General features: G+C 41.4%; 1 protein-coding gene across 1 annotated transcript in view; it reads right to left on the bottom strand.

Moving 5' to 3' along the window:
* The window catches only part of KLHL14 (kelch like family member 14), a 102792-nt gene that overhangs the window by 15007 nt on the left and 64114 nt on the right, over positions 1 to 23671 (bottom strand). Inside the window, exons 4-5 of the mRNA XM_084780439.1 lie at positions 8655 to 8744; positions 1992 to 2070 (exon numbers count right to left, since the gene is read on the bottom strand). Of these exons, the coding sequence (XP_084636565.1) occupies positions 1992 to 2070; positions 8655 to 8744 (169 nt within the window). The remainder of the gene's footprint in view (positions 1 to 1991; positions 2071 to 8654; positions 8745 to 23671) is intronic.

Here is a 23671-nt window from a genome sequence, read left to right as displayed (position 1 = left end):
TTACAGACTATTAAGTCAACAATACAGAGTCTAAAAAAATTACTAATTAGGTTTTGTAGCAATACTTTCCATCCTTAGGGGCTCTATAGTGAGATAATTGACCACGACGTGAGTTATGCCTCCCACGCTGAAGGCATGAAGGTTAATTATCATGGTGTACAGCCCCCAGCAAAGGGGATAGTGGTGATGAGAGAATGACATTTCAAACAAGTGTTGATGATGCTTTTGTAGATAGAACTTTCTAGAATGGTCTTGATTAAAGGGCAACGTGAGACAGTTACTATAACAGGCACCAGGAACTCAACCCTCCCGCAAAAAGCGATGGAGTGTGCTGGAGAAAGACAGCAGGAAAACCCGTGGCTCATGAAGTTTGTCAGAATAGTGATTGATTTGGAAGTATTTCTTGATATACAGTAGAGAGGCTGAGAGAGGTTTTCCTAAGTGAGCTCATGGCGCTTAACATACTGTCTGGATATTGTTGGCTGATAGTGTGTAGTTCCTCAAAGAGTCTCATCTTTTCTCTTATTATTGTGGATAACTGTTTATGTAATTGAGACAGGGTCTCATAGTTCAGCCCAGGCTGGTCTCCAAGTCATAACCCTTCTGCGTGCTGAGATTGTAGACATGTGCTGCTGTGCACATCTAAGAGAGCTTTAATTCCCTTATACAGGGTGGCAAGATACCGAGTATCTTAATACACTTAAATAGATTCATAGTGTCTTTCTGCAGAAACATCCATTTTGGAATAAATGCTATTTCATGAAGATTACCTTTAACGTGAAATTTATGCTAAGGATCTAATTTGATCTCAGTGCAATCTACTTGAATGATGAAATAGATGTGAAGGGAGTTCATTTTTGAAAAAGGAAAGAAAAAGGATGCAGCCGATCACTACTTCCCTAATTCTTAATGATGAGGAGGAAGTAAGTTGTAGTTTATTGTCATTTATCTTATTGTACGGTTTACTTAAAAGGTTGTAAAAAGAGTTAAGTCCTTGAAATCTAACATGCATCTACATTATCATATGCATACAAAGATATGACATCATGATTGAACATAGCCAGGAGAAATAAAATATCCATATATAGTACCAATGCTATCCCATGGTAGCTAAGGGACTAGGGCGAGATAAATATTCTGTGTATGACAAAATAGGATGGCATTTTTTTTTTGTCTTGTTTTGGGATACAGGGTCTCATATAACCAGACTGCAGCTTGCTGTGTCCTTGAGCCCAGCCTTTTAAAATTTGGATTATTGGGCTGGAGAGATGGCTCAGTGGTTAAGAGCACTGTCTGCTCTTCCAAAGGACCCGGGTTCAATTCCCAGCACCCATATGGCAGCTGGCGACTGTCTGTAACTCCAAGATCTGATACACTCTCACACCAATGCACATAAATTAAACTAAATTAAAAAGATACTATTAAAAAAATTTTGGATTATCTTTTCTCCAGCTTCCAAGTGCTGGGATTATAGGAATGTGTCAGCACGGCCAGCTAGAGCTATTTTTAAAAGCTAATACATGAACTATTCTTGAAGAGGCACATACAAATGACCCAAGTTCTTGCAATATTAAACTTATACAGTTTTAAATGTTAAATTCCAAGTTTTGATGGTAAATATTAAACCAAATATCAAATACCTCAATATTTAATACAGAAGCTTTTGCCTTGGCATGGAGACTGTTGTGAGGGTTGCAGTCTATGTTTTGAGGACTTAGATACATTACTGATAAGAACCATAGAACCAGTGGCTACACAGTATGTTCCAAGATGTCATCACTATGGTCAAAGAAGATATGCTGCATAATTTTTTTATCTTCACATTAGGACAAATAATTGCCAATAATTAGCAAGCTAGCTCGGGTAAGCCAAGGTTAGTACTTTGTCTTGTGTGCCTGTCGTGGACTCTGCCCAGCAGTCCTTATGATGTATCACCTACGGTTCTGTGCAGCATTCCTACATGTCTTAGATAAATAGAAATAAACACTTACCTTTCTTGCATGGGTGGAAGCTGGATCCAACTATTAAATCGGGGATCATACCGGCTGACAAAATTTGTACTATGTTTTCCTGTAAAAATACATTTGAGACATTTAGAACTTCGATCCCTTTGCTGATTTGCACATTTATCAGTTTTTTAAAATCTCTGTTGTCACATTTAACAAGCATGAATTCACTTAAGGGAGCCTCCAGCACCGCATGGGAGGCAGGGAGGCACTTCCTCAAATGGGCTTCCCTCTTGCTCGTTCTCTTTATTGTTGTGGAATGACACAACCCAATCAACCATACCAAAAGCAAGCATGTTTGCTAAACTATCAGCACATTTGGATACTTTTTTTTCTGTGTTTTGATATTTTCATGTTTTAAAAAGAAGTTATTGCCCCCAGATTCTCCATTTTAGAGAATTCCTTGTATGATATTTCTGGGCAGTCTTTTTTAGTAATACGTTTTTATCCTACAAACATTAAAGTCTATTTTCTAGAGAAGTAATAATAACAGCAAACTTAAGAAAAAAGTAAAATACTTTCCATATATTCAAGCCCCATGCATGCCTAATTCCCCATTAGAAGCATTTATTTTTAGTAACCCAAGAACCCTATTTGTAGAAAAGACTTTTGTCTCCCCATGGAAATAGCAGCAGTCATGACAATCAGTCTTGTATCACGCTTATCACAGAAAGTCTGTGTGTGTGTTTGGGAGATGCACCATGGCCATGACGTAAACACAAGTGCATTTGCTGAATCGGGAAGCAAGCATGAGTCTGCTGAGCTGCTTAGCCAGCTTATCCCCTCTGTTGAGCTTAAAAAGCACATTAGCGCTTCCAAGGTATTAAAATGAATCTTATTTTGCATACATATTGACATCAAAGTGAGAAATACAAGTTGAAAGAGCACACTAAGCTTTCCATGTAGCACTAGAGGTGGCATACCCAAAGGCTCAACCCTAAGCACTGCCTTTGTTCGTGATTTGTATCTAGGCAATGGGTACCAGATTTCACCCTAGGAATAAATAGAATGTGCACACATGTGTGCTCAGATGGCTGAGACATGGCCAGGTTTGAAATCCATCATACAGGTTCAGCCAAACATCTCTTTTTGTACAAGAGAAAGTGCATCATTAAGGATGACTGTCCGGTTTTTAGCCTGAGTGACTGACTGGAAGGTCACACAGTTTGTTGGATTAACAAAGTCTAAGTAGGAATTGAGTAGAAACTAATGAGAGAAATTATGGGCTTAGTCTTGTGCTTAACCCAGAGAAACCTACAGGATATCAGAAGGAGGTGGCTGCTAAGCCTGTGGCTGAATAATTGTTACCACTACAGATTTGGAAGGCATGAGTTCAGAGTTACTATTTACATGTATAGTGGATGAAGCCACTTAAGAAAAAGAGGTTGGAGTGGGAAGATGAAGGGTCTAAAGACTGGTCTCTGGGATAGGAAAAAAATGAAAACAACAAAGGAAAAATGATATTTTGAAAGCCAATTTAGTGTTTGTGAAAGAAAGGAGGAAGCAGCTGAGACTCTGAAGAGCATGGGCGGCCCTGACAAGTGCTGCCTCAGTGAACTGAGGTGAGGAAAAGCCAATGGGGACAACTCAGGGGAATCTAAGATATAAAGACACAGAGGTGAGAGGCAGCACAAGGCATCCCAGGACTTCTGAAACCAATAGAAGACTAAACTAGAAGACACGGCATGTGCGGAGTGTTTTGTGGTCATTTTAAAAATTTTAAGTTCAAGAACATTGCAATTGGGACCAAGGAACAGACCTTAGATCTGTAAATAGAAAGAGCAACAAGAAGAAAATATGTAGTATTACTGAGAGAATCTGAATTGTCCTCAGAAGTCTATGTGATGAGTTGAAGGCTTAGTCCCTAGCGCTGTTGGGAGAAGATTGGATCTTGAGTGTGTTGATGTCATCAGTGGGTTAATCTAGTGACACATTCATCACTGAGGAGCTAGTAGTATATGGAAGGGAGAAGCCAGACCCTTACTAGAAATGGTGTCTGTGAAAGTGGTCTTCTCAAAAGATGTCCTAGTTTTGAGTAGATGGGAAATTGATGAAACCACTCAAAGGAGATGTCAAGTGATCTTAGGGATTGTGTTGATGTGACGTCAGGAGTTTCTTCCCATGTGGAAGTGTTGGCCATTCATGACAGGTGATGATAAGTTGAATTATGTCTGGTGATCCACAGGAAGATATAAAAAATAAGGATGACCCAGAAAATTCAAATAGGGGGGCTCCAATTACAGTAAGGACTATGTCCACAGCAGGTCTTTTGAGTGATTTTTTTGGAGGGTAAATTTCTCAGTAGGAAAATATATTGTCTTTGGTGCTCAAATTTCGAGGCTAATTCCCAACTGCATCTGAAGACTAGCAATTCCCACATAAGTCAGAACCTATCCACCATGGGTAAGATTGTTTCTCTATGAAGTTTAGTTCAAAGTTTCTGTTTGGAAGAAGGAACCTGCCACTTCTGCTAATGGGATGGAGAGTGGTTTCATGTGCTGAGCAGTAGTGGTACAAGCCAGAAATTGTCATTTCTTGTAGAATGGAAGTGGAGTTGACTCAGAGAAAAGGCTTAGCAGAGCCTGGTTTGAAAAAGTTTGAGATTAGAGGCTATATCGAGATGCAGGGATAGTGGTGTACAAGAGGAACAGGTGGGAGCCTGGGAAGATAAAAAGGATGGAGCTCTGGGGTAGCAGGGGAGAAGCAGGGGAGAAAATGAGCCCTGGAAGAAATGAAAGTGAGTTAAGGTGGCCTTATTATTTGCTGTCCTAGGGCTAACTTACTATTGAGACTCTTCCAGGGACTTGAGGGTGGTGCCCAAATATGACAGAACTTTGGAGAATAGTTTCCATTTCTCACATTTTCCTTCCCCTCTTCTCTACCCTCTACCCATCTTTCTCCTCTCCTCTTCCATCTTTTCCTATAATTACTCATCTCTCTCCTCTGCTCTTCTCTCCTCTCTCCCCCCTTCTCCTCCCCTTGACTCTCCTCTCTTTTCCTTCCCTCCTCCCCCTTCCCCTTCCCTCTCATCCTCTAACCCATTTCCCCTTCTCTACTGTTTTCTTCTATAATTTCCAGTTTCCTTTCCTTCCCCACTTATTTCCACTTTATTTTCTCTTCTCACTCTTTACTTGGGATTAATTGAAATTTCAGCAATTTTTTTCTGCCTGAAACAGTGAGTTCTCACCAACTATTATTGCTAATACTACCAGAGTCCACTGTGGTTGACCAGATGAACAGAAGTTGTAGATAATTTCAATTTATGGTGTTGTGGTAGATAGTTATGGCACATACATCAGTTCTCTTAGAAATAGATGCAGCCCATTTCTTAACTGTAATGTTGGCTGATCATGGCCACAGATACAGCCCTCATTGAAGAGAAGATAAGGCCTTCTGCTCTTATCTTCCACCTGGAGAAGATGCCAGTCCACAACTTTTTAGAGTGTTTTTAATTAACATACAATTGTAATTGGCAGAGGGAACCAAAGGCTAACTTACTTGCCTCTGATATAACCAGCTCCCTCTGTTTAAAGATTGTAAATTTTCATATGGAGGTTTCCAAGAGTTTAAAATGAAATTTTTAAAGAAAGGGAGAGCTGCTAGGCTTGTAACTGAGGGTAATAGTGAAGTTAACAGACAATACATAAAGCTTTATAAAAACTTTGCTCTGGGCTTCCTAGCAGCAAAAACAGAGAAGAGATGTTGATAGGCATGCTCAGCGATGCTGATCACATGCACACAGGCACATCATGCCGTGGCACTCTTGGAGGACAAGAAACTGCCATGTGAGTCTCTGTATGATGTGCACTGAGCTTCCAGTGAAGTGACTCTAGCACTAAGTGTGATTGTGGATTGATAGCCAGAGTGTGTTCATGCATGGCTTTAATCCTGGTTGCTCTTTGCTTCAGGTGTAGGGAGAGAGAACTCAAGATAGTCAAATGGTGTAGTATGGGTCTCAGAATTAATTCAAAGAAAAAAAAACCTCGATCCTCTTGACTAGAGGTAGGAAAGTCTTCCAAGTTCTCCCCAACTTCCTGTCTTGTTCTCTGGGATTCATTTTTTTTTTAATTTGAAGTTGAAAAGGAAGCAGATAAGAATTATATTTTCCATGGGAGGATACAAGGGATGGGCTAACCATTGAGATGCAACAAGAATAAATTAATTTTAAAAACAGGAAAAAACATTTTCCACAGAAGGTTTGTGCATGTGTGCATGTGTACGTGTGTGTGTGTGTGTTCAGGTGTGCCGAAGCCAGAAGTGAAGCTTAGGTATTGTTACCAGGTGCCCTTCATCTTGTGACAGGCTGGTGACAGGCTTGAACAAGCTAGGCTGGCTGACTGGAGAGCCCCAGAGATCCACCTGTCCCCAACCCAACCTCAGCACTAGAATCAAAAGCATATACCATCAGGCCTAGCCTTTTTTTGTGTGTCCTGAGGACCAAACTCAGGTCTTCCTACTTGTTCGACAAGCAGTTTATCATCCCAGTCCCTAGGAGCTGATTTTATCAGTGGCTGCCTAGGCTAACACTCGGACTGTGATTGTACTCTGGTAAAGTGCTTCCACGGCACAAGCAAGGCCTGGGTTTAATCCCCAGCACTGCAAATACAAAATAAATCAGGTGCCATGGCTCACGCCTGCCATCCCAGCATTTGGCAAACCGAGGCAGGACAACCACCAGTTTGAGGATAGCCTGCACTACATTGTGAAAATGTTTTGTTTTTTTTTTAAAGGGAAGGCTCATATGTGTGGAAAGTTTTACTTTTTGTTTCGTTTTTGAAAGCTGAGCTGTGTGGGAGATTGATCATTTTAACAGAGGCCTGCCGAAGAGTGGCCAGGAAGTGCACTGCAGTCTGAAATAGGACTTCCTAAGCTTTTCTCTTCATGCTTTAGGTTTTTTTTATTCAACATTTATTTATTTGTGTGTGGGGGGTGTATTTGTATTTATTTGTGTGTGTATGTGTGTGTGTTTGTACATGTGGTTCTATGTGTTTGTATGTGTGTATCTGTGTGTTTGTGTGTAGGTGTGTATGTGTTTGTGTGCATGTGTATGTTTGTGTGTATTTGTGTATATGTGTGTATGTGTGTGTTTACATGTATTTGTGTGTGGGTATGTATGTGTGTATGTGTATACACTTGCATGTGGATGTCAAAGGACAAGCTCCACTGTTATTCCTCTGGCACTGTCCACCTTAATCTTTCAAGTGGAATCTCACTGGGCTAGAACTTACCAGGCAGGCTAGGCTGACTGTCCAAGGACCCCACCTGTCTCCTTATCCTCAGTGCTTGGGTTGCAGGAACACCCCACCCTCCCTACCCTTAAAGGAATTTTTTGTTTTTTAATTTTTTAAATCTGGTTTCTGGGGATTGAATCTGGTTCTCATGCTTGCAAGGCAAAATCTTTATTGAACAAGGTGTCTTCCCCAGCCTTCTGCCTTTCTCATGAGTGGGCAGCTTGGCTTGTTTTCCTTTACAGTTTTAGAGGGAGCAGATGTTGTGATTTGTACACAATTTGACTTGGTGCATTCACAAGGAAATATGTGCAGTACATGTGATTTCAGCGGGATGTTCTGAGTTTTTTTAAAAAGTAAAAATGTGTACCTGCAGGCTGTTTTATGGCTTCTCAGTCATAATTATCTTTGAAACACAAAGGCTACAAACGTGACTCCCCCCCCCCCTTAACTAGCAAGCTTTCTAAAAACACCATGATCAGTTTTGCATATTCTGTAAGCCACTTCTCTTGTGTTTGGTTTGGGATGTGTGTCAAAAGGTTTCATTTCACTTAGGAAGGAATCACACTTAGGGGGAAGATGGCAGACCACCTATGGAAGACACACTTAAAAAGGCTGAGGACAGTGCGTGTGCTGGGTCTGAGGTCCTACCTGCTGCAAAGGAGCTTGAACTGGAGTTCCACGCTGCGTGAGTGAGGGAATGCTTATCCCAACCTTGTTCTCATATAGACAGAATGGAAGGAGTAGTGGGTGAAGATCTGAACAGCTGCAGCTGACTCTACTTTCCCCTGGGGAGTCCTTCCTTCCGCTTGTGGCATTTCTCAGGGGATGGATAAGGACAAGGGCCGGGCATCACTGTGAGGCTAAGTCCCTAGAGAACTGATGCTTGAATGCTCTGTTACACATGTCCTCAGCTGGCTCCACGAGCATCCTCCCCCCTCCTTCAGCCAACCCCATGCATGACCTCCTCACTGGCCTGTGTTACTCAGAAGTGTATTTTCAGCACTAAGAATAAAAGGGATGGGCAGACATCCTTTTCACAGTGTGTGCGCTTGTTCTATGCATGGGTGGTTCCACCCAAAACTCTTCTGCATGGTAAAGGTTTGGTTCACAAGATGACAGTGTTAGCGGATGGGAAGTCTGGGAGGTAGACCTTATGGGAGGTCCTAAGTTCACCATGTCCTCAGAAGGTACCTGTGGGACCCTGTGGCTCCACTGATGGCATAACCTTTCTTTGTTCATTCTTTTCATGGTGGGCCACCATCCACTGACCCCATCAAACCTGGACAGTTGTGTACCTTGAAAACTATGAGCCCGATGAATCTTTTCTCTTCAAAGTCACTTGCCTCTGGTATTTTGTTGTAGTAACAGAAAGCTGAATTGTACAAAGGAGCCACAGTTGAAGCTATTCAATAGTTACCATTTGGATTCCATTGGTCCTCTCCACCCAACACGAACAGGAAGTTTTCCACCTCTACAACGCAGTGGTGGGCGCTGTTGTAAGGCATAACTGGAATCAAGAAGAAGAAAAAAGAAAAGGACATATGAAAGTTTCTAATACCTCAGCTTACCAGGTATGTACTTCACCAGAGTGTGTACAAAACACGAGCCTCCATCAACAAGCAGCAGCATGGCGACCCGAGGCTCCCGTGATCCACACACCCTGGCTCAGTGGTGCGTTCCCAGCAGTTTCAAGCCCGACCCCTTTTGATTCGTTTTGCCTCATGTTGTTCTGGGCATTAGCCAAGAATGACCTGCGCGCTGCTGCTTTCCATCCCTGAGTTCTCCTCATCAGCCCGATGGTGGGGGGTGCAGTGTCTATGGCAATGAGTGACACTCCCAGAGGGTCAGAGCTGGCAGCTACTTCCTGAGAGAAGCAACTCTGAGTAACGTGGAACCGTTTGCTGGCAATCTTTCTACAATCAGACCGGGATGCTGGTTGGCTTTCTACTCCACAGCATTGAGCAGGCTGAATTTCCATACAGTTTTAAGTTTTTAAATTAGGGTCCTGCCGATTTAATGCCTCCTCCAAATGTATACACTTAATTTCCTGTACAATGTCATTAGCAGCACAATCACACATTTCCCATCTATCTGCATCAGAGCTCTTCTGTAACAGAGATGAAAACCGTTAGGGATGTCATAGATTTCCATTCTCCTCCACTTGCTTTTCTCTGCACCCAGCTGCAGATGCTGCTCAGAGGGGTGTTATTCACAAACCCACCAAAGCCAGGTTTCTCTGCCATTTGCATCTCCTGTGTAAAATCAGGATGTACCAAGTGTCACCGCTGGTGTTGTGCAGTGTTGGTCCCTGCTGGTGTAATACCATCGGGTGATTGTAGATGCATGAGGCATTAGCTATCATATGACAAGCAGTGGCTTGGGCCCAGTGACACCAGTAGGAAAAATGATGTCCTTGTTCAGCTCATCATATGGGCACCTTAAATCTAGGTGAGGACAAACGGGGAGGTGATGTGCCTGTTCAGGCAGGGAACTTATTGCTTGACACGGATCAACAGAGCACTTAAGAAACCAGTGCAGTGGGAAATCAATATGAATCCTAGCCAATTCTTACTCTGAGCTCCTTTGCCAATGCAGAGAGAGAGAGAGAGAGAGAGAGAGAGAGAGAGAGAGAGAGAGAGAGAGAGAGAGAGAGAGAGAATGCTTATTACATATCTATCTTATACCTGACTTACTTTTTTTTGAGGGATATACATACATCTCTGATTTCACTGTGGCTTAATTATCTCCTAGCTTTCTCAGAGATGACTTATACTGCTAATATATAAAAATAAAAGTAGAAAGAACCAGGCATGGCTTTGAGAAAGAAATCTCAGTATATAGCTCTATAAGTGCATCCTTTAAGCTCTTACTAAAGTGCCAAAAGGTGGTAAGAATTCTGATTCATTAACTGCTGTGACTATTCATTTCTTTTGAAGATATAGCAACTAGAGGAAAGATATTCATATGTATATGCCTGATTTAGGGGGTGAAGAAAGCAGTCTAAAATGGCGTGGGCACTGTATGAATTACATTAAGGGTCTTTGTCCTCTTAAGAACATCCTTAAACTCCCAATCCTCACTTTAATCTTTGGAGAACGCTCTTAACTGATAAGTCTTGTTGAGCCATGACTCTGAATTCCTTGGTGTAGGTCTCTCTGCTAGCTTCATTGAGCAACTAACTCTGATTATGTTTTGAAGCTGTATTTTAAAAATCAAACCAATTAAATCACTGCAGTCTGAATGATGATACCTTTTTCCAAACTACTGAGAAGAAAACTTAGGCTGCCCCATCATTGGCTGTGACTGGCTGCTTCCGGCTGATGTGCTGTCCTGTGTGGACCTGCACAGCCTTAGCTGCCATTGCATACAACTAGCTACCTGTGACACTGGGCAGAAGCCAAAGCCAGCAGCTCAGTTAGTTCACTCCACAGCCAGCCGTCATGCGTCGCAGTCTTATTTTAAAATGTTGATGAGCTCAGTGTCCAAATCGTTTTTAAAACATGAAGAGTTTGTATTTTCTTCCCCTCTGACTTGAGTCCAGTCTCATAATCAAACAAGATCTCTGGAAGTGTATCAACCCTTGTGTTTGCTCCTGCTGCGCTTTTCCTCCAATGCAGGCAAAAATAGAGTGAAGGAAACAATATGCGGTTTATTCCTAAGCCTTGTCTCATTCGACTACCCCTGTTGTTATGCTTTGTGCAGACAAATGAAGCTATCGCTCTAAGCTAACTGCCGAACTCTTCAAAGTCAGGGCAAAGAAGTTCTTCAACATCCTGATGCAACCGGTTTGTGGGGGGTATTCTTATTTCTCCACATTTTTTTTTTGCTTACAGTCTTGTATATTATATTTCTTGGTTGGGCAATTCCAGCATTCACATTCTTGAAGTTTTATCCTTTCTGATTTCTTACCATGAAGTGAAAGGCTATAAGTACACGCAAATGACAGTTTGAGATTATTGCTGACTATAAAACGCTCCCAAATTTATTACAAATATTATAACATATTTGATCAATGTTTATATGTGCATAAGGGCTCTAATTCCTTTGACTTCTGATCAAACCTGAAGGAAAGCGAAGGTAAGTAGGGCCAGGAACAAGAGCCCCAATCCATTTAAAAGGGCACTCCCCCCTGCACACACCCTTTCTCTTTGAAGTCACCCCAAGGCCACCCCTTCTCCTTTGCAGACTTCTCTAGCGGGGGACACCTGTGCGTGTGCACGAGCAGGTGGTGGAGGAGGTTGGCCCTCACGTCACGCACAGCCTGCTCAGAGTTTTTAGCGTGTCAGTCAGTGAGTTAGAGGGAAAGGGGACAGAGAAGCTAATCAGGATGAAATGAGATTAAAGGCTGTCTAATTTTACAGCAACTGTGATCCATCAGCCACTGTGAAAATGACAGTGGAAATGAATGATGGAAACAGACAGGTGGGGCTGTACATTTCACTGATTTATCCTCAAATGCACTGGGCCTTATTTTATTGAGTGAGCACGACCGCATTTATCAAGTCTGTCATCCAAAGCCACTTCCTCCATTTAAAAAGGTCACTTTACTCGGAGGGAGCAGGCGAGAGGCACTTTCAAATCAGATTTAAAATCGAATAACACATGTTTATAAGGCCCTTTGTGAGGAGCCTCAACTTCATCTCACACAAATGAGTTGTGCTAGAAGGAAAAATGGGGTAGAAGTTAGAAAAAAAAATCACAGAAGAAAATGCTCTGGTCACCTGAGGGGAGCACTTCAGTGGGCCTCTAAATCTGACGCAGTTTATGCCACTTTTTTTTTAGTTTTTCCACCCCATGCGCTTGAGGCTTTATTCCGATCTGAGGAATTCAATCAAACATTTGCTAATAGTTAATATTTTAAATTAAATAAGCAGAAAGCAGTAGGGTGATGCTATGAACTTGTAAACCCGGAAAGAACTAATCAGAGTATTGACCCTGCTGATCATCACACGTAAAACAGCTGTCAGCAACTGCTACAAGCTGGCTCTCTGCTACGATGAGCTCTTATACCTGTTAATTGTTTTCCCACGATTTTAAAGCCATATAAATCGCAGACACACAGCCTTTCACCCTCCCTGCACCACTGCAATAAAATGCTTCAGGACGCTGTGCACAAAACCGCACTTGGTTGAGAAGCGAGCTTTGAATCCTTATTGTGTAATGTGTTGCTTTTTGTGGTAATAACCACCATTTACCGCTGACCATGTGCTGCATGTTAAATTGAATACGTAATAGTGCTTATGTGATTATCAGCATTGTATCTCTGAAAATACATGCACTTAGCCCTTGCTATTAATTTGCCCATGTTTGGAAAAAAAATAACAGAAAAAAGAAAAAAACATTCATATGAATTGACTAATTCATGGTAGTAAAATTACAGTATATGGTAAAAATATATGGTAAAATAGATAATGTCTCTACCTATATTTATTTACATGTTTCATTTTATACATTTAACTGGGGATCAGATATAGCTCAACCGCTTTATTTCTAGGAGACATTCTGAGGCCTTGGGAGGTTAAGTCACTTGTTGAAGGTCATACTCAGCTAATGAATACTGTGGCTCTACTGCAAACATGGGACTGTCCGGACCCCGACCCACGCTCTTATGCATTTCACTCTGCTGACTTCCAATAGGTATGTTCAGCCAACCAGAAAATAATTGCTAAGTACCTGAGTGTTCAATGATAGTGTCCCTGAAATCCATATATAATTCTTATACTGCATCATACTTTAAATGTTCTTATTACTTCGATATTTAAGATGCAAGTGCTATTTCAAACGCTTTGCTGTACATACAAATATTAAAGTGACTTGTTTTCTTAGAGCAAGATGCATTTTGGTTAGCATTCACTGATGGTGCAAAGTAAAGGGTTTCATTATGATGTGTAATAAATGCACATAGTATATTGTGATCCTATTTGTGCCCTGTATTATGTGTTCTTTCCTACCCTCCCTCCTCCCCTTTCTGTTTCCATATCCTAAATATCCCTTCTGTTACTGTAATGTCAATTCTTCCGTACCCTTCCAGGATTCCACATATGAAAGAAAACACTTGATAGTTGTTTTATACGTCTAGCCCCTTTCCCTTAACGTGGTGATTCCCAGTTCTATGGGTTTTTTTCTTGCAAGTTACACAATTTGTCTTTTTGAATGAATAATACTCCACTGTGTATATACACTATATCTTCTTTGTCCATTGTCTACTGTTGGGTGCATGGGAGATTCCATGTTTTGGCTACCATTGCTTTAGTAAATATGGCTGGTACTGGTATCTCAAGCTCATGGGGCCTTTGATTATTTGAGGGTGAGTATCTGGATCTTATGGACATACTATTTCGTGGAAGGAGACGGAGTTCCATAGTGGCTAGACTAAGTCACATCCTTATAGGGGGTGTATAATTATTCCTCCCACATCCCCATTCCTTACCCCTAGCACCCTCAGGACATTTGTTGCCTCTTGTTTAGTTATGAAAGGCAATCTGACTGGAGGGAGAAAGAATCCCAATTTCATCCTAACTTGTATTTGCCTGATGGCCAAGCATTGAACATTTTTTAAAAATATGTTTATTGGCTGCTGTATTTCTTCATGCAAAGAGACAATTCAATTAATTTGCCTACTAAAATGGAGTACACTTGCTTTATGGAGTCAGAAAAAAATATACCGGTCCATTAAGATATGTACAATCTACTGACAATGGGTTATGACTATTTTTAAATAGGGAATGCCTGTTTCAACTCTGGATGTAGAGGCATAGGGATCCTATGCTGGCATAGCACAGGTCCAGATGGCTCGCTTCTGTCTATGAAGGCCTGAGTCTCCTAGAGGTGCACATGATTAGTCCCCTCCCATATTCTATCTACAGGAAATATTATTATTTTCTAATGGAAAGTAGAGACATCTTAGAACTGACAACATTCATGAGCATGTGTGTGTGTGTGTGTGTGTGTGTGTGTGTGTGTGTGTGTGTGTATCATGTGTTCCTGAGCCTTAGGCAGTCAGTTTTCTGTCATGGAGGGCATTACTGGAACTGTTTGCTTGGCTTTTCCTTTCAGAAAGATTACACCTATTGGGTTTACTTATTTATATATTTATTTAATGGTCATTGAACCTAGGACAGATTGCATGCCAGGCAAGCATTCTGCCACTAGGCTATGTCCAGGCCATTTTCCAGTTCTTACCTTTTGTTTTTAGGCAGGGTTTCACTAAGTTTCCTGAAGTGGCCCTAAATGTGTTAACTTCCCGCCATGGTCTGTCCAGTAGCTGGGGTCACATGTCTGTGTCTGGGAGCATTTACTCTAGCACAAACAGAAGCATTATCCTAAAGATGCACTCGTTCACATTTTGGCATTTTGTACTAAGGAGTGTGTCTACACAGACTTCATTCGCTGTGTGTCTCCTCCACAAGGTACAGACCTGTACCTGCTGGGAGTCTTGGGAACAGTGTCAGGAAGATGTCTATCCAGAAAACACGTGTGATAACAAGGACCTTTTGTCTCAAAAGTTAAGTGCAGTGAAGATATGGAAAGCAAGGCTGAGGAGAGTGGATGACGAAGGTAGGGAGTTCTGACAAAGGCTGGAAAATGGCCTCCTTCTGAATGGCCTCCAAGGTGAGAAGTAACCGTGTAGGAAGCAGTAACGGGAACAGCAAGGGCAGAGGTCTCAGGGCACTGGCCGGGGATGCCTTCACAGGAATAGGAGAGCAGCATGGTGGAATGCGAGGCCAGGCAGAGGAAGGGGACACAGAGCAGACCCCTGGACATTGGAAAGCACTATCAGGAGATGACTCTGCGCCCGCCTTCCCTGCAACATACAGATCCAAGCTTTATTAATGATTTTGCTCGTTACTGGTAGCTGTTTATTAATGTTTTCAACAAGCTTTTACTACATAGTCTTTATGTGCAGATGCTTTTCTACTGGAAATGTGGCAATGAATGAAGCCCCGAATGCCCCTCCTTTCAGAGTACATCCTGCCTTACAGGGAGAACGGACACAAACAAATATAGAAATGAAGACAAGCAGGCCGGGCGATGACTCCAGTGATGGCCCTAATTGGGTTGTCAGGGAAGGTCTTTCTAAGGGAGTGATAGTTAAAGAGTGGGAAGAAGCTATCTGCCAAAATGCAATGGGGAAAGGACCAGATATGGGGTGAGATGAACGGTGAGAACACAGGGAGAAAACCATGTGTAGGGACTACCTAGAATAATGTCAGCCAGAGACCAAGCACGGGGGAGGGGAGGCACTGGGGAGGAGGGCGGTCATGATGAGCTAGGGAAAACTCTATAGATCTTGTTCTAAGAATGACGGAATGATCTCTGAGGAATTCAGGGGGAAGGGTGACACACTCCTTTAGTTTCTAAAACGTCGCATAGGCTATTATGGGTTAGAAAGAATAGAAGAAGAAAATCTCCCAAGGACCATCCGAACGATGATGCAGACACATCCATGGAGGGGGAGGGAGGACGTGTGTTGATAATGCTGAAAATAGATGAAGAGACAAGGACAACTGGGAGCCATGACTTCATAGGCCTAGGACAGAAGGCCGAAAGCCAGCACAAGGAATTTAATCCTACCCTCTGCCATGATTTTCTAGCATTTTCATTCACCTAAAATTGCAAGGTCCATGAAGGCAAGGGCTATGGTGCTTTATATTAAAAAAAATAATAAAGTAATTGATCCTGGCTGAATGATGAAATCAGTGCAGTGTTATTGTGAATGTGTCAGAAAGAGAATAAGTTACAGAGAGGCCAAGAAAGGTGCAGGCCCTTTACTGATGGGGAATGGAGGAGGGAGGACGGGGGGGGGGGGCGGGGTAGAGGGAAGGACCGGTAAGAGAGGACGCCTTACCTAGTGAATCTGTGAGCCCCATGCCTCCGCTTTCCTGTTACTATACCATGTTAGCTTGGAAACCATTTTTATACTACCTGGCTTTCTTAAATAATTTCATAGTCTAGTACATTTGAATAAAACAACCACATAGCCAGCCTATGCTGGTTGTGATGTATACCACGTACGGCATATAAAGTATATATATAACGACATATAAGTATATATTATATGTTAATATAATATATAAATTTATATCAGCATTATATATATACATATATATGCATATATGTGTATATATATATATATATATATTAAGATTCATTGGGTCCTCCACGGAATAGGGTAGGGGCATGAGGGAGGGATGGAAGGAGTTACAGTCAAGATGTAAAGTGAATAGATAAATAAAAATTTCAAAAGATATTATTAAAATATTTGATGGTATTATTGTATGGTGTGTATACAGCACTGTGTTGAGGACCTTGCACACACACACACACACACACACACACACACGCTCACATACACAAGAACTTATGTGGAGGGATGAATTCCTCTAAATGGAACTTTGAGTGAAAGAATGTGTGCCGTTTTAATCTTGACAGACCTGTGACATTGTACTGCACTTTATAGGACTGGTTGGATGGTAGTGAATAGTTGGGATCTAGTTAAAATTCAAATCTGCATTCGTTTATTAAGGCTGAGAAAGAGAATATTGTCACACATTTAAAATCCATTTGTATTCTATACATTCTTCTATTGGGTTTATATTTCCTGATACAATTTTATATATATATATATATATATATATATATATATATATATATATATATATATATACACACACATGATTTTTGTTTTAAGGTGTTTTTCCCTAGGGAGTTATCTAAACAGGAAAAAATAAATGATATTTTGGAAGCACAGCATTGCAAAAATATGTATGTATTGCAAAATATTTATTCATTGAAGCAAACTCAAATAGCAATTACATGCTGCCGAAAACAACTGTAACTTGAAAGGAAGATGCCTCACCTTCACAATAGTGGATGAATAATCCTTGTCATCAGATCCTGAAGGGTGTAAAAAAAACCCTCAGTTCTTCAATTTTATGGTAAACACATTTGAAAAACAAGTGTTGTAAAGTTTGCTAGTTAGTTTCATCATGCAATTTAATCTATCTGAAAAGGTTTAGCAAGTTGGCCAATGTTTTTGGAAGTAGAATGTATACAAAGCAAAACATGTTACATTTTAGCAGGTACATCGTATGTTTTGTTGAATAATTAACATATACTTATTTACGTATTTTTAAAAAATGTTGTATGTGTTGTATGTGTCTATGTGTATGTGTATGTTGTATATGTGATGTGTGGTGTGTGTGTGTGTGTGTGTGTGTGTGTGTGTGTGTGGTGTGTGTGTGTGGTGTAGTGTGTGTGTGTGTGGTGTGGTGTGTGTGTGTGTGTGGTGTGGTGTGTGTGTGTGTGGTGTGTATGTGTGTGTGTGTGTGTGTGTGTGTGTGTGTGTAGGTCAGAGGTAGATGTTGGGATATGTTCCTCAAATGTTGTTTATTTTGTTCTTTGAGCCAAGGTTTCTTTCTTAGGACTTGGCACTCATGACTGGCTAGCCTGGCTGTCTGGGCAAGCCCCTTCATGCTCCGATCTATGCCTCCCAACTCCAGGATTACAGGCACACACCAACTAGACCATTTCTGGCTTTCTAAGCGGTGTTCAGAATCTGCACTCACGCCTGCACAAAACGTTCTTCACACACTGAGCCACCGCCCCAGCCATACTCTTCTACATTTTTTCTGTTATTTTAGTTTGTGCTACATCTGGAAACTACAAATAAATGGACGAATTTTGTATATCTGAAGGTACTTTAATTAGTATAAACAGTCTGAAGACCAACCTCTTAGAAGGTCCACATGGTCTGAACCTGGAGGATGCCTGGCATGGGGGAAGGTGTCTCTAAGCAGCCCAGTACGTTCCCACACCTTCTCTCTCAACCCCAGTTTGTTTTGCACTCAGTGAGCCAGGGTCTCCCTTACTACAGTTTTAGTTAAGTGGCTTCAAAATGCATAAATCCAAAAAAAAGCATACATTAGATTTAGGGGGCGTGTGAGAACTGAGAATAGTTTGTTCTCTTTCTCAGTTCAAGGCTATGTCTACAGGCATCTTCTTGACTATAGGGATTGCTTTATAGCCCCCATCCTCTGCGAGCATCAACATAAATGCATGCCATTACTGTGGCATTTCCTATAGGAAAAGACAGTATATGAAACATCTTTTGCTTGTCAAGGGATCTCTGGGCTCCTTGAAACAGGACTGTATCATCTTAGGAACTTCATGATTAGCTTGGAACCACAAGACATGGTACTCGACAAATCTCTGGAATCCCTCTAGCTGCTACACTTGACAAAATATTCAGAATATTAATGAATCTATAAATAGCAGTGGCATGAATGAGTGAATGTTTGTGATAAAGAAAGACTGTGTGATTTACTTCTTTGGAAATTATACAAAGTATGTGCTTGAGAGATGATGGCTTGGGAGTTAAGAATAGTTGCAGATCTCCTGAAAGATCTGAGACCTGTATGTGGTGACTTGTGGGCACTTGTAGCTACAGCTCCAAGGGATCAGATGCTCTCTATTGGTCTCCACTGGCACTGTACTCACATGTACAAACTCACACACACTGACACATGCACGTAATTCAAAATAAGATAAATAAAAAGGTGAGGTATATTAGAGGTCTTGAAGGGAGAGAAGAAGAAGAAAAAAAGGTGAGACATGTCTTAGAACAGAGTCCAGTGATTTCCAGTGATTACCCCAAGGAACACGAATGTCTGCTTTAAGCACAGAGGGCTCATCAGTTCTTCAAAGGATGGTCATAGATTTCTTCCAAGAATTATCATAGCACCTACTTGTGCCAAGATTGGATGTTTCCAATATATTCTTATTGGTGTAATTTTACTCTGATTGTTATTATAATTTTACAATAGTATTATATATAATAGCACAATCTAATATAGTATAGTATAGTATATATAATAGTATTATAATGTTATAGTATAATACTATTTTTACTGGCATTATTTATTTATTTATTTATTATAATTTATTCATCTTAATCCCGACTTTTATTCTCCCACTTGTGTCTTCTTGTTCCCACCCTCCTTCCCTCTTCTATTTTATTCCCCCCTAGATCTTACAGAGGAGGTCCTCCTCCCCCACTGCCTGACCACAGCCTATCAGGTCTCATCTGGATAGCCTGCTTCCCCTTCCTCTGTGTGCCTGCAGGGCCTCCCTGCCAAGAAGAAGTGACCAAATTGCAGGCAGCAGAGTTCATGTCAGAGGCAGTCCCCGCTCTAAACACAACCTTGGAGAATGAGCTGTGCATTGGCTGCATCTGTACAGGGGGTCTAGGTCCTTGGTTAGTACGTATATTATTATTATTATTATTATTATTATTATTATTATTATTATTATTATTACTATTACTACTACTTTGGAGAAGTGCTAATAACCACAAGACTAAAGCAACTTCAAATAGGAAAACAGGGCTTTTGTTTCGTTTTGTTACTACTGGAGACTGAACCTAGAATCTCATGCATGCAGAGCAAGTGCTCTATTGCTGAGCTACACTCATCAGTAGTTTCAAGTAGGATTTTGTTAGTCATTTAAAGGAAGCTGGCTTCCAGAGCCTTATTTTTATTTCAGTTACAGCACTTATATCAGCATGTTTCCAAATTTTAGTTGCATTATTACAATATCAGCTATTTTACTTTGGACACATCTTGCAGTGCTAGTTATAACATAAATATATTTAATAATTTCTTTTACTTTGTTTTTATGTGCATGATTGTTTTGCCTGTATGTGTCTGCACCTCGTATGTGTCTGTACAGGCCAGAGGAGGATGGCAGTTCCAGATGGCAGATCCCTGGGAACTGTAATTGCAGGTGGTTGTTAGCCATTATGTGGGTGCTGGGGGTTGAACCTGGGTCCTTTGTTAGAGTATCAAGTACTCTTAACTGTTGGACCAAATCTCCACCCCCCACAGGTGTTTTTTTGTTTTTGTTTTTGTTTTGTTTTGTTGCTTAGAGGGTTAAAAAAGTCTGAGAAGCAAAGCAGAAAAGCTTTTCAAAGATAAACTTTATTCTTGTCTTGCTGTGCATCTCTCTCATTACATGTTTCAGAGACATGTTGAAGAAGAGTGTTAGTGCTTGGCTGTCTGTGTTTTCCCACAGCATAATGGCTTGCTGGCCACATTTTCCTGGAGGAGTCAGAAATGGCAGGTATTTTTTCTCTACATAAATAAAATGACTAAGTGTCTCAATGAATTTAGTAGCAAACATATTGTTTAAACAAACCCCAAGAGAATAGGGTGAGTTTTCGCTGTGGATAGCTTGTCGGCAGGATAACAGAAGTGATTGTTAGGCAGTTTAAATTCTCTTGCTGAGACCAGAGGAGGGGGAGGGGCCAGCCCATGTGATAGACACCTTCTGATGCTCACGGGTCCTTAGCGTTGCAAAGTGAGCACCAGTGGTTTGCATGGAAACCCGTGAGGTATCAGATGGTCCATTCGTGCACTGTGCTCAAAAGCTTTATTAACTATTGGCTATTGGGCTGCACTCTGAGTGTTTACGTAGTAATTGGACACAACTCCTGTACTTTGCAGCTTATGGAGGGAGGGGAAGAGGAAGAAAGCGGGGGAGGGGGGAGGCGAATACAGACAGACAAACAGACACACAGAGTGAGAGACACAGAGAGAATGTAAATGAGAACACAAGCTAAGAGAAGGGCTCAGGGAAAGAAATGAAGAAATGTCCAGGGAGAAAGTGGCTTTAAGTCAAGTCATAGATATTTTTACAGACAGTGATAGGAGAAAAGAAATCATTATTAGAAAAGGCAACACTGCTTCGACAAAATATTCAACAAATATTAATTTGTTGACATTTATTTAATATTAATAACTGACACTATTATTAATATTAATGTATTGATACTCCTAGCATGTGCCAGGCTTGGGCTAAGCTATATAAATATTACTTTGATTTTAATTGGTTCACTTCTAAAAATGTTCACGGCTAAAGTGAAATTCATTAAAACACTCTCATATTGTAATCATATTTTTTCCTGCCATAGTAATAGCGTAATTATAATATTAATTTTTATGTGGGGGTGAGAAAATGTGTTTGGAGAGAGGAGCAAAATAAAGGGATGGATTTTGTGGTGTCTTTGAAGACAGAAGTTCTTCCTCCCTACTCATATTCTCTCCTAGAACAATCCAGTGGGCAGTGTCTCTGCACATTTCTCTTGTCATGGAGAGCCACCATGTTCTTCTAGAAGCAGTTGGTACCACTACAGAAACTGTAACACTTTTAATTCCTTTTGTTCTACCAGTCACTACATCTATCTCATCCTGACTTGGCGTATTAGTGGTGCCTTTGCATTTATTTGATTTTTTAAGAAATTTCACTGCGAGGCTTCCGGAGGATTGGTTCCACGGTCCTCTGTTGGCAATCTCAAGGCGCACACATGTGCATGTGTCTACAAGAAGGGCCAGGCCAGGAGATCAGGGTTATCCCAAGTCAACAGCTTGTCCACACAAGGCAGATGAGCTGCAGGTGCTGGTTGTGGCTGTGGTAGCAGCGAGACAACTGCCTTTTGAGTTTGTTCTGTGGTCTCTATGGCTCTGAAGGGATCAGATGGCAGAAATATGGAAGCAATGTGATGAATCCACGTTCTCATTTTTGGCATTGTTTTTCAGTGGCAAAACTAGATTCCATTGCATTTTACGTGATGCTTGTTTATGAATGTAGTCACGAAGGTGTACAAGTATGTGGCAATTTTCCAGCCTTAGAACATAAGTAAAAACCCTAATTCTTCAGGTATGTATCAAACTCTACGTCTTGCTAGAAGTGTCCCCCAGACTGGTCCTGATTGCATAGGTATTAAGCTTATATATTCAATGATGCGAAAGACAGTGAATTAGTTTTTCTTTAAGAGAATGGCTGTGTGAAATGGGAACACTGCTTTTTTTTTTTACTCCACAAGAAGAAAAAAGAATGCTGCTCCCACCCTCCACACAAAGGGACGAGGCAGATAATTCTTGTGCCAGATGGTCTCGTGCTTCCTGGAACTTGCGAGGCTGGTGTGAGGCACCACACGAGAGTGGTGGGGACTGACTGTGGGGGAGGGGAGTGTAAAAGGAGAGCAGGGGCAGAGGTGGCCTTTATGTCTGGATTCCAAAGAGTGATGGTACCCGGGACTTCTGGGGGCTAGGATTTTCATGGAACCTGGGAGCTGTCTTAGAGCTTTCAGGGCGGTAAGATTTATCAGCGTAAGTGACACCGCAGGCCACTTTGTTTCTTTGGGACACTTACTTCTCTGTTTGAAACACTCCTGTAGACATATATGAGAGCATTTGGATGTAGCATTTCAATGGCACAGGGTTTTATGTCAAAGAAATCTAGAGAAAAGAGAAGGCATTGGTGCGTGCCTTAGGTAGCTTGTGGCTTCTTCAGTCTGTCCCCAGCCATTACTTCTTTCTTCTGCCCTCACTGGGTCTATTGATTTATTTAAACAAAACAAAACGAAATGAAAAGCTTCTTCTTTCCTGCTGTCCTTTCTGCCAACCACTGGAGTGTCCCATTTTCTAGGACCCCAAACCGGACCCAAATACACAGCAGGAGACATGGCCCATTATCCAGCAGAGCTTTCCATGGGGCTGCCATGCCAGCCATGAAGGCTTTCTTTTCACATGTCCTGGATATATCGTGACAATGACCTGGACAAAGGAGGAGCTCATGGTGGGAGGAACAGTGGAGCCCACAGAGAGAGAAAGTCCAGGTGGGACTTTCAAATGTTCCTTTGTCATAAAGACCAGCACGGCCCCACACTCTCCTTTTATGCTTCCCTCTGACCTGGGCTGTAGCCCTTTCTGGCTCTCCTTGCTTTCAGGTTGGTTTGGGCTTATTCTTCACAAAGTGCTAAGAATAGCTCTTCTTATTTTTCCTTTTCATTCATTACAGATGCTGCTAGGCTACATAAGGACATTTTCACACTAGAATACAATATGCTTTGGGTCCTCCATGTTGCCTTCCTTTCTTTCTCTGCTTCATTCTCCTGTTAGCTCTCTTTGTTATCTTTAGGGTTAATGCAGTCCATGTGGATGTAAACTGCATCTTCTTTTGCTGACTGACGGACGCCTTAGCTGGGTTCCTTGATTTGCCTATGGTGGGTGCTGGTGCTGCAATAGACGTTGATGCACACATTTCTCTGTAATGTGCTCACCAGGAATCGCTCAGGTAAATATGCAAGAGTGGCACATGTGTGCCATGTGGTAGATTTATTCTTAGATTTCTGAGGAAACTCCTTGCTGTAGTTTCTGGACTCACCAGCGTTTCTACCAGCAGTGTGTGAGGGCTCACTTTTCTCTGCAGCCTCACTAGCATTTGTGCTCCTTGGTTTATACTGGAATTCCGACTAGCAGAATGTGGAATCTCAGTGTACTTTCACTTTGTATTCTTATGATGGCTAGTGAAATTGGACAGTTTTACATATGTTTATTAGCTATTTGTACTTTGTCTCTTGAGAAATTTCTGTTT

Source organism: Acomys minous, assembly GCF_964271855.1.
Source record: "Acomys minous genome assembly, chromosome: 4".
Lineage (NCBI taxonomy): Eukaryota > Metazoa > Chordata > Mammalia > Rodentia > Muridae > Acomys > Acomys minous.
Note: the sequence above shows the minus strand (reverse complement) of the source record. Positions and strands in the feature narration are given on the sequence as shown.